Source organism: Zonotrichia leucophrys, chromosome 5, assembly GCF_028769735.1.
Source record: "Zonotrichia leucophrys gambelii isolate GWCS_2022_RI chromosome 5, RI_Zleu_2.0, whole genome shotgun sequence".
Taxonomy (NCBI): domain Eukaryota; kingdom Metazoa; phylum Chordata; class Aves; order Passeriformes; family Passerellidae; genus Zonotrichia; species Zonotrichia leucophrys.
In genome coordinates this window covers 44002599-44013813 of record NC_088175.1, presented here as the reverse complement: position 1 = coordinate 44013813, position 11215 = coordinate 44002599, and the positions used below count along the sequence as shown (strand labels likewise).

At 42.6% G+C, this 11215-nt stretch overlaps 2 protein-coding genes across 4 annotated transcripts in view; one reads left to right on the top strand and one right to left on the bottom strand.

Annotated features, from left to right (window-relative positions):
- PIK3C2A (phosphatidylinositol-4-phosphate 3-kinase catalytic subunit type 2 alpha) overlaps positions 1-10615 on the bottom strand; it is a 50410-nt gene extending 39795 nt beyond the window's left edge. Inside the window, exon 1 of one of the 3 annotated variants that reach the window (XM_064714971.1) lies at positions 10582-10615. The gene's annotated coding sequence lies outside the window, so the exon portion shown is untranslated. Of the gene's footprint in view, positions 1-3515; positions 3577-10415; positions 10495-10581 lie in introns of those variants that run through there. The other 2 variants (XM_064714969.1, XM_064714970.1) reach the window with 2 other exon arrangements.
- Positions 8629-10733, top strand: LOC135448696 (basic salivary proline-rich protein 3-like). Its single transcript, XM_064714912.1, has 2 exons — positions 8629-8664; positions 9648-10733. Exons 1-2 carry the CDS (start codon positions 8629-8631, stop codon positions 10731-10733), a joined length of 1122 nt encoding a protein of 373 aa, XP_064570982.1.
- Positions 10734-11215: the final 482 nt, after the last annotated feature.

Sequence of the window (11215 nt, the reverse complement as noted above, 5' to 3'; positions counted from 1 at the left end):
CATTATTTCTACTTTATTCTGCAGCTTTTTGCACAAAGCAGGGTCTGAGCTCAGGAGATAAGATGTCTTCTAGCAACAGCCAGTATGCACACTGAGCAGCAAGATAAAAATCAGGAATAATGAGTTTCTGCTAGGAAGGTTACATAATCAGCAATCCTCATTAAAGCACAGTTTCACTGAACTAGATGAGCCTTGTAGATGGAAATCATTTTGCGTGTAAATCATGCAACAACCTACAAATTAAGAATTCTCTGCAGCCAATAAGGCAGATAACTCAAAATTCTCTATGTTCTCTTTCAATTCACACCCATTAGAAGGGTTTGGATTTTAGATAGGGGTGTTTTTTTCCCCCTTCTTGAATCAAACCAGCGAGATGTGCTTCAAACAAAATGACTGTATTTCTCTGGACTCCCCACACAGACAGCAAGACTCTTAGCAGATTTAGAACAGATTCTTTAAATTCTTTAAGTCTGGCCAAGCTTTTGTTTTATCTACTTCATTTCAATGGCTTATAGTGTGAAGGACAGACATCTTTATAAGAGGCTCTATACATTTCAGCTCAGTCTGAAGACAAATCCAAGTGAAACCCTTCACAAAGCAAAATTAAATCAGAAATGATGCTACAGTTACCAAGACAAGATTTACACTACAGACCATGTCTTCAGAAAGACTGAAATAGTGACAGACTAACAGAATTATAAAACCCTGAAAACCACACAACTCAAGTCCTGGGGCATAAAGTCTTTAGGAGGAACTTTGGAAGTTACAGGTATGAATCAAGGCACAGGATAATGATGTAAATATTCAGCACAGACAAAGTCTACAGAAAAAAATTGACACCAGAGCTTCTTCCGTACAGTATATGAAGCTGCAGTGTTTGACACCCATTAAAGCCATAAATATTGCCATTAGGACTAAGTCTTGTCCTGTCTGCTGCCTATCTCCAGACTCAGCATAAAACACAATCAGAAAATAAATTTTAAAACCCCAAAACTATTTTGCTGGCTTCCTTAATAAACAATGTAGGCCTCTGGTCCCATTAATGTCACAAATGTGGCCTTCAATTATTCAGTACACTCTTGTTAGCAAGACAATCGTACTAAAGCTTCTCCTGAAGATGTACTGAGTATTTTGTAGATGGTCTAAGCCTACAGTCACAGATAATATCCTAATGAGACATCTCATATACTTGACACCACCTTCTCAGACTGTCTAGAAGCTAAGCTGCTTTAATCTCTTCATTAACTTACAGCTGGTTTAAACTGCTATGTCAGATTTTTAGATGCAAGAACACCCTGACTTACACAGTCCTCTCAAGAATTCCAAGAAGCAGCAGCCTGAGGAAGTGCAGTTTGCAGTTTTCAGAGTGTTGCTGTTGCCTAATGATTCTAAAGAGCAGCTGGGCTTTTTCCTGAACTTTATTAAAAAAAAAAAAATAGAAACATACTTTCTGAGACTATTCAGAACTGCTTGGGCTACAACTTACAAGATTATCAATTCATTCAGGTGCTGCTTGACAATTACAAGTGATTTTTTTCTTTAGCAGATGAAAAAAAAATTATACGATCTTCAAAGTATTTATATAAAAACAGCAGCCACCTCTTAAAAGATAAAAAAAAGGCTTATTTGTCTGCTGAATGGCCTTGATCTCCATACCAGCAAGCAGTCTCCTGTTCGCCAGGAGAGTCACTGTTCCACCAAGTCACAACTGCAGATAAACTCACATTCCTGAGCTCTGAGAAACACGGTGCACAGCTACCACAGCACCTTCATCCACAGCATCAGGAGAACCCCAGCCGTGCAGTAAATGCTTGTTTATCTCACAATTTCACATTGCAGGCTGTATTTCGGTCAGTTTATGACAGCACACTTGCACTGACAAATCCAGTGACTTCCAGCACTCAAGATAGAAGGTTATTGTTAGTTGTTATCTGAAAAATTGAATTCCAGCCTTATTCTTTGTAAGACAGCCTCAACAGCATACATACACATAATGGGATTGCTGTATTTAAGTCCTGTCCTTGGGAAACTCCTAAAGTCAGTGTATAAATTTCTATCAAATTTCATAAGCAGACTGTGGGGTTTTTTTCAAACAGTTTGACATAAAAAAAACTGATACAAAAAAGTCTTATGAAATTGCAAGTTTTGGCAAAAATTCATCCTGCACGCCAGTTCTAAGCATTAAATTCATAAAACACATCAGAAGAAAAGCTCCCTAGGCATAAGCATGACTAAAATACTGATAGACCTCCTTTTAAATGCTAACCATGCAGCATTAGTTAACTTTTTCATGTAAGTTTAGCTTCACTTTGAACCTCTCACTTTGCAGCCATTTAAGTTCAAAGGCAGAGAGTGAGCAGAATTTAAACTTCTCCAACATTTACAAAGAGAAGGGCAAATTCCATCAGGATCATCTATCAGCAGGGAACTCGTCAAACACTCAGAAAAATAAGTTTCAATTCAAATCCTGGAATCCTGAACCATTACTGACCAAGCTATAGGAACTCACCAGAAGTTTGCAACAACTGGAGGTCACTGAAGACCCAGAAGTGATCTTTACAGAGCTAGGAGTGCTCTCATCTGAACTGCTGCACACTATTTTAAGTAACAGTAATAATCAGTTTTCAGCTGTCAATCTGTTCACCTTCAAGAGCCCTCCTCTTGCCAAGCACTCAAAGAACGTGAGAAACATTTCATTTCTTTTTAAAGGAAAGCCAGAAGCCATTGAATAGATTATAACAGAAATTCAGAAGTAATAAAACGATCCCTACACAACTTACTTGCCCCCTAATTTTGAAATTGAACAGACACATTCATATTTGGGTGAAGTCACGACATTTCCACTGCTCTAGCAGAAAATCACCTGTTTCCTTTAAAAGTGGGTCTAAAACCTCAACCCTGAGCAAGGGTAATGTCTCTTGCAGTCAGGTTTCCCTAATTTGGAGCAGTATTTTCCTTCTCAACCAGCTGTGATCCCACAGGAGCGCAAACCCCTTTGGCTCCAGTCTAGCAGGGTTTCTGCAAGAGCAACACTTCCTTGGTAACAATTTTATATAAATGTGTTTAGAGCCTAAAGTTAAACTGATCACTCAAGTACTTGTGCACTGCTATACAATTTTGAGTACTGCACATCACTCATTCTTTCAAATTAATAAAATACTCTTAAAAAAAAATAAAATAGCAAGAACGCATTAATACTCAAGAACCAAGAAACTGGAAGATGCCTGACCATCTCCTTCAGATCAAAGCATCTACATGGAATGGAAATGAATTTTACATTTTCACTTAGGCTTAAATTAAAAAAAAATTTAATATATGCACTAGTCTAGCAAATACATAAAATGGAAGCATGAAGAAATTTCTTTCCAATAAGGAATTTATAGTTTTCTGGTAAGAAGCTTCAGGGAACCAATACTGGACATTATATCTCTACCAGGACAAAGACTCCCAAAATCAAAATTAGTTTCCTATCTTAACGAGCAAGGGATGACTTCAGCAGACATAAATCGTTTTACCTTAAGCAGAGGTAATCTCACCATCTGCTCATGTACATGTCACCATTCTTCTCTATTCCAGATGAGTTGCACAGCTTTCTTTTCAAAAGCACCCAAGGCTTGTAATACCCTATTTATAATTTGTTCTACGCAAGCACAGTATTATTTGCTAATTTCTTGACAAGAAGTACTTTATAGCTATCAGAAATCAGCGCACATGAATTCCCTGGAGTCCAAGCACTAAATACAGAAGCAATGATAACAAGTCAGGCCATTTCCTGCATTCCTTATAAAGCAAGGCTCTGGCATACAGTAGCCAGCGCTTCCTCAAAACAAGTGCAATTTTCAAAGTAACTTTGAGGTTATTTTGCCATTAGAGAAACCAAAAATAAAAATACTTGAAGCATGTGCCTCACATTGGATCATAGCTAACTTAGGAATTAACAAATCTTGCCTGCATACCAGAGACAGTAGCAGTTTTATGGGAAATCAGGGAAAACTTAGCAAAATATGACAGCAGTAAAATACTGTGGAAAATATTAATCATCTGCAAAGGAATTCATAGCCAGACATTTGCCACAGCAGGAAAACTCCTTAGCAAAAAAAGAAACAAAAAAGTCACAGGAACTTTGATGTTCAGGAGCCCTCTCTGCCAGATGCATTCAGATTGCTACAAACTGAGAAAAAAAAACTCAGCATATAGTCGTGGCATGACTTCTTGAAGTAAAGCTGTTATTCTTTTAAAATAATGTTAGGTTTAAACTGAGAATTTTATCAAAAACAAACAGTTCTGAAAGGTCAGTGTGATAGAACTGTATAGCTTTAACACTATCTTTCCACTAAAAACTTAGTAGCTTCTCTAATCCAGTCATTTTATTACAATTATCAAGTGCCTCCTTACAAATGAGATTAACAAAGTTAACCAGAAAATTGAATACATTTTGTTTCAGCTCATATCTACAGAACCTCCAAGGACAATTTCACTTGCTCAAACACAGCTGCAATTTTTAATTAGACACAAACCCTGAACCAACACTAATTTCATTTGTTTTGCTCAAATAATTCAGATCATAAATACCTAAGCAGGAACTGCATCTCTTCACTCTGATTTTGAAATTTCATTTGTGCCTAAAAAGTACAATTTCATCACAAAACCTTTGATCTCAGGGGCTAGGCAAGAATAGGATGTTTCTAGCACTAGAACAGGAAGTCTCAGCTTTTAAGGTCTTTCAACATCAGCAACGAATCCCTCAAATCCCTTGAAAAATCCAACCTCAGCTGTTTCACTGCTTATAAAAATGTATGAACTACTGAAATCAATTTTCACCCAAGACACTGTGCAGAGGATCATTAGTAGATGTGGCACACTTTGTAGCTGCTGTTAAATTTGAATCTTCAGGTTTTGATCAATGTTTCAAGAGAGACAAACATGGCTGCATGTGTCATGATGCTCCAGATCCCCACAGATCATGTGTTTCCCATGGCCACACTCTTCCCTGCACTGGTCTGCACCACTGGCCACTGCATCCATCAGGAGATGTGGGTACATGCAGATTTGGTACAGCAGGTTTGAAAGCTTACTCAGCACATTTCTGCTATTATACTCCTCCCCTCAAATTCTGAACCTAACCAGTACTCCATTTAGGTCTGTTAAGAGATGGGGGTCATAAAGATAATCAAATTCCATGGACGTTTCCTAAAAACAAAAACCCTGACCCTGCCAAGAATACTGGGTGTCACAGCTCCAAGAAAACTGTAGCATGAGCTCATATAACTGGACTCTGCAGATTTATCACCAGGATAAACTTTACAAATGATTGAATCATGGCAAGAAGTCCTTAAAGCCAAACAAATCAACAGGAAGCTTGGCATGGGTTTCATCAGCTGTAGAACTACTCACCAAACTTTGCATCCCTGTATTTCTCCCTATCCTGTTCTCAGCTCTCTAACAGCATCCTTCTATCCTGTTCCTGCCCAGTATTTTCTGGATGCAGGTACCAGAAAAGAGCAAGAATGAAACTGATGGCATCCCAGGCTGTCTCATTCTGATGCACTTGGCCAAGATAGTTTTTTCCATGCCTTACAGCCAAGCTTATTACCCTCATTGTCTGACAAAGGCTAGGAATTCTAGTTCTGTTGCAATGTTTCTCCTCACAGAATAATGCTTTCAATTCCACTTCTCCTGTTTCAAAAGTCTGCTTTTAAAACCTTTGCACTGGTTCCTTTGCTCTACAGACACCTAAGTGGTGCTTTTCTCCACGTCACCCTGACGTACACAATCCCCCACCAATCCCACTTTTCAAAGGCTACTTGAAAACACTCAGGCAATACAAACTTTCACACAGAATCAACATCAGCTGCTGGCTTTTTCCCATTCTTAAAGCGCGGTCATTGTCCCAAATATTTTGATTCCCCAGCTGAATAATTGGTGCAGTAATTCCTGACTTGCAAAGTAATTTTATTCTGGAATATCACTTTCATGGAACAGTTAAGGCTGGGAAGGACCTTAGTTATTCATGCAGTTTGGGGCCTGACCCCAGTAGAGCATAACAAACTACCTGGAGCATGTAGATAAACTGGTACTTGCATTAATCCTGATCCCAGTGGTACTAAACAGAAGACAGACAATATTTTAAACTACATATTCAATTTTATCAAAACCATAGAAAGTGTCTAGTGCAGGTAGAACAGAGAAAGAGGAAAGAAACATCTGTGCTGTCTGCTTTAATTACCATAATAGAGATGCCCAAACACTTTCCATATACTTCTATAATATTCTGCAACATAGGGAGAGGACCATGTTAAAATGCCAATTTTTCCTAAATTATGTGACTGAAGTAAGCCCTGCAGACATCCTCCTATATCACAAAACATTGCAAACACAGCGAAATGCAGGAGGCTCATGATGCAAGGCACAGAGGCTGTTAGCACAGGGAGATGAAAACAACCCTCCCCCACAGAGATCCTATTTTACTCACTGTGCAGCAGTGCACAATGCACACCTTCAACAAAACATCATCAAAAACATCCATGGGGAGGAAACACTGACACCTCAGCTGTGCCCACACTTAACTCTGTATCCCTGTATTAGTATCACCCTACCAATCCAACCTAATGCAATTCTGCTGCAGTAGCCAAATTATTTCCACCACTTGCTTCAGCAGCTGAGTTTCCCCTCAGGCAGGAAACTTGCACAGTTTCAGATATAACCAGCAGATGCTTCTTAGTCACACACCTCATATTCACAGGAGATTGAGCAGAATTGCTGATTACTAATTGACAGAAAAAATGCACCATTCACGTGTACCTCTGGGCTTTATCCATTAGAAAATACTAAATGCTTATCACATGTATTGATTCAACAATTACAGCGTTTGTTTGGGTTTAGTTTTTGTACAGTACACAGGTAGAGAACTGAACAGGGTGGCTACACTCAGACCAAAGGTTCATCTCATCCTTATCTTGTCACTAAAGGTGGCTTTGGAAATGCAAATGGGAAAAAGCTAAACCAACACAAACACTTCCTCAAAATACCCTTCTAGTCTCCACTAATTTGGCACTCAAGTACTTCCTGAATCCTGAGGTAACTTCTCTAAGATGAAAAAGTTCATCAAGAGTCTTCATCAGCAATTTGTTCAGGTAGATGCTGAACTCAGGTAAACTTCCAGCTCCCACCTTATAACACCTCACTCTGCTCCTCTGCTGTGACTACATCCTAAGCAGAAGATCAGATCAGTTATTGATGACCTGTTCTTGATCAGTCCTTACAAACATCAACCACAACTTCAGTTATTTCCTCTGGGTCACCATGCACTAAACAACCTCCAGATCTGAACCAGTGACATTCCCTTAGCACAAACAGCACAAGCTCCTCACACTCTACACACCGCAAGTTGTGCCTGGGTTTTTGTAAGTGATGTTTTGTTTGTAACTTGAAATTACAAGTCCCATGAAACATGCAGACATACCTTCTCCCTCCCAGTTCCATTTCTTCCCTCTGAAGTGACCATCACTTGGACAGCTTGATCTAAGGAAACACTTTCAGGCTGCATTTCTACAAAGTTACAGATTGAAGTAAAGCTTCTCATAACTTGTTTTATGTGAGCATTGACGAAAGCATTTAATTCTAAAATTTTTACAGCTTAAGTGAGGTTTATCATTACTGGCACACTGAAAGATTTCCTCCTTCCTTTCCCTGTCCAGTCTGGAAACAACTTCACCTTTCTTCTCACAAAGTTACATCACACCAACCTCCTCACCTACAAAGGAGCTGGATGATGCTGTATTAGATGACTAATTTTATTGATGATAAAGACTGAACCCTGGTTCTGGTAATTAATTACACATCCACATGTTTTACTTAAAATAGAACGATATGTTTACACAGTTACACATCCACAAAGCAAACAACTTACATTTGTGTAATACTCTCTCATTTTTAAACTTGCTGTATTATCCTGAAAACAAATAAACACCAAATAATTTCTGTACTGACTGCAGACACTAAAAGGCAATACTTCTAAAACAAAAAAACTGGAAGATCTTTACCTGAATGTCTTTAAGACTGATGTTATGTTTTATCAATTTTAGTCATGTCAGTGTTGGACTTCAACTGTTCTACCCACCAATGTTACTTCACTGCAACTTTTGAAGCTCCCATAACGCAGCCTCAAGATTGTTCAAGAGTTTAACAGACAAACAACATGCAATCCTGCTTTAATAAAATTCAAATCTAGCATTAATTTTTCTAAATAACCCCATACCGTCTGGTTTTGGTCCCACATCAAAGCCTAAGACAACAACAAAAAAAAAAGCCTTCCAAAACATCACCTCAGCATTTTTATTCCTTAAACAACTTTTTAATCCAAGTGTCTCCAGCTAGGCAGCAAATACAACTGCAACACTGAGTAAGAAATACCACCAGCTTTAATTTCGTTTGAGAAGCATGAAACAAAGGAACACAGAATCAGTATATTTTTTTTCACTTGACATCTTGAAATGCATAATTTTCCATTTAAGGTGTTCAATTTTCTTTGTTAGCACACAGAGAGCAACTCAAATCAGATAAAAATCACTAAATCATCAATTTCCATACAATCATTATATGTCCTCATGAACCTTTGAGTTCTAAGAGATGGCAGCAATAACCCACAGGAAAGAGGAACCTCAAGTACATAATTACAGTGCATTAGTAACTCTGATTTAAGACAAATCTATTTTATTAAATCAATCAAAATATTAAATATTTCCAGAGATCTCCTTTGTGTTTTTCATAAATAAGCATCTCTAAGAGACGTAAAATAATATTCAAACACAGCACACCATTTAAGAAGATGAGACTAAATAATCTATTGCTTGTCTGGCTTGTGATCCTCTCACCAAAAGGTCATTTAACTTCCAGTTTTTGTCATTTCTGCCTACCTTCTCTCCCTCTGCCTTTATTTTACACAGCTTTCTTTCACTGTCCCCTTATTCTTACCGGTTTTGCTCCAACTTGCTTTTACAAAAGAACAAACACAACCCTAAAAACCAAACAGAACTTGGTGGGAATTATAATCCCTTTCTCCTTCTCCCACAAATGTGCCAAGTGAGGCCAATTTAAGCAACTTCTCTTCCTCCCAGATACATAAAAGTTTTTTACAGGCTCACTCTCAGTGTTGGGAGAATGAAGCACACAACTGCCTTCAAAGCCAACAAAGCCATATAAAAAATACTTTTGCCTGATTTCATTTCCCCTGCCCCATTTCTGCTTCCCCTTTGGATTCTTCATAAATCATCCATCGCTACTACTCCTGAACACAGCTTATATTCAAAGCAAGTATTGCACAACATCTTGTACAAACATCAGACATTTTTTCTTACATTTTCAGTTCCCTTTGGGAAGAGATCCGCATTAAACATGCAATGTTATTGGTTAAAACCTCTGCATCTTTCCTTTAGCCCAAATCAGTTTAACTGTGCTATGCTCTAGTTTCAGGCTTGTAGTAAGTAATACAATGAGTAGAAAGACCAGCAGAATAATCTCCATTTCTTCCAAATGCTTTTAACTGCATCTTGCTACCACATCCTTCCCCCAACAACAGCATAGCTGAAGTGGGAGGTTACTTGTGCTAACAAAAGTACAGGAATACCTTTTTTATTGTGTTGATACAGAATAATAAACTAGACCGAGCCAAGAACAGCAAGGTGCTCACAAACTTCCGCGTATCACTAGAAATATCGGCAAAGCTCCCGGAGGAAACAGCAGAGCTGTTTAGGGATCAGCTTTGTAAACATCCAACTTTTCTGGAACCGCAGCCACGCACCAACCCGGGCCGAGCCAACCCCGTCCAAAGCCAAGCAGGTGATGAACACAAAGGAGACCTAAACCTGCTGTGTTGTCTGCAGCGACCGCCAAGGTGCCCCCTACGCGGGCACCTCCCGAGCTCCCCGCTCCGGGCCGGTCATAGCTGCCCGCCGCCCGGAGACTTCAGCCCCGGATCCACACAGCACCTCCGGCACCTGCGGAGCGCGGGCAGCGGCTGCGGACGGTCCGCGCCCCGAGCGGCGCCGCTCCAGCGCTCCAGACGCGCAGATCCCGGCTGGAAGCGCTTCCCGCAGGCGGTGCCGCCGCCGCCCGGCTCGGGGAGCCCGCAGAGCCGCGGGACGGGACCGGACAGGACGGGCCGTGCGGACAGCGCTGCCCCGGGCCCGGGCCCGCCGCTCGCAGGTGCCGCCCGGCAGCGCGGGCAGCACCGGGGCCGCGCCAGGGCCGCGCCGGCGGCAGCAGCAGCGCCCGGAGGCCGAGGGTCGCGGAGACCCCCGGGAGGGGCGGGCGAAGCGGGGCACGGCGGGGAGCGCAGCGAGCGGCCCCGGCAGGGCGGGGCCGGGACGGCGCGGGGCCCGCAGCTCAGCCCGACCCCCGGGGCTCCCCGCGCCTACCTCGGCCATTTCCCCTCGTCCCTGCTGCTCCCGGCGGGAGCGCTCCAGGCTGCGGGCAGCTCCCCCCGCTCCGCCGCGCTGCGCTCACTTCCGCCCGGCCGCGCGGGGCGGGGCGGAGCGGGGCGGGGCGGGCGCCGCGCCGGGCCCGGCCCCGGGGCCGCCTCACCTGAGCCCGCAGCGCCGCCGCGGCCCGGCCCGCGCAGGGAGCCCGTCCCGCCGGGGCGGCCGTGGGGGGGCCGCGGGGCCGGGTGGCGCTGGGGTGACTCTCCGTCATTTCCTCCCCTTATCGGCCGATCTTCCCAAGAATGCTCGGCATGACTGGGAACTTGCCCAACGCACCAGAAGCGTCCGTCGGGGGGGCTGGGGCCGCGCCGCGGACACAATGGACTTCCTCGGCCACCGGCAGCGGGGGAAGGGCCGGGGCCGAGCCGTGACGCTGGGGAAGCCGGGGAAGCCGGGGAGCCCCAGCACCGGGGGCTGGCCTGCGGGGATCAACCTCCAGCGCTTGCCGGCGGACGACCCCGGCGGTTTGGAACCACACGGAATTTTGCTTAACTAACTTCAGAAACTACTTGGCCGGCAAGGGCAGATTCCTGTTGTCAACTCCAACCTTCCTGACATACCAAGACGTTTCAGAAACAGCAAATATTTTGGTTTGACCTTCACAATAGCTTCAAAAGAACGAAATGCTTTGGGTATGCCCTAAAGTATTGCATGTGGGATTTCATACAAAGTTTAGACAATGGGCCTTTCATAAGGCCCATTAAAAGCTGTCATGGACATTTAAACGTAGCAGTATT

Bases quoted from the DNA above. Each gene is read 5' to 3' on its own strand.
- LOC135448696 (XM_064714912.1), top strand. From the start codon at position 8,629: ATGGCAGCAATAACCCACAGGAAAGAGGAACCTCAA. The intron at 8,665-9,647 runs GTACATAATTAC...GTGTTGATACAG, and splicing joins ACAGGAAAGAGGAACCTCAA to AATAATAAACTAGACCGAGC.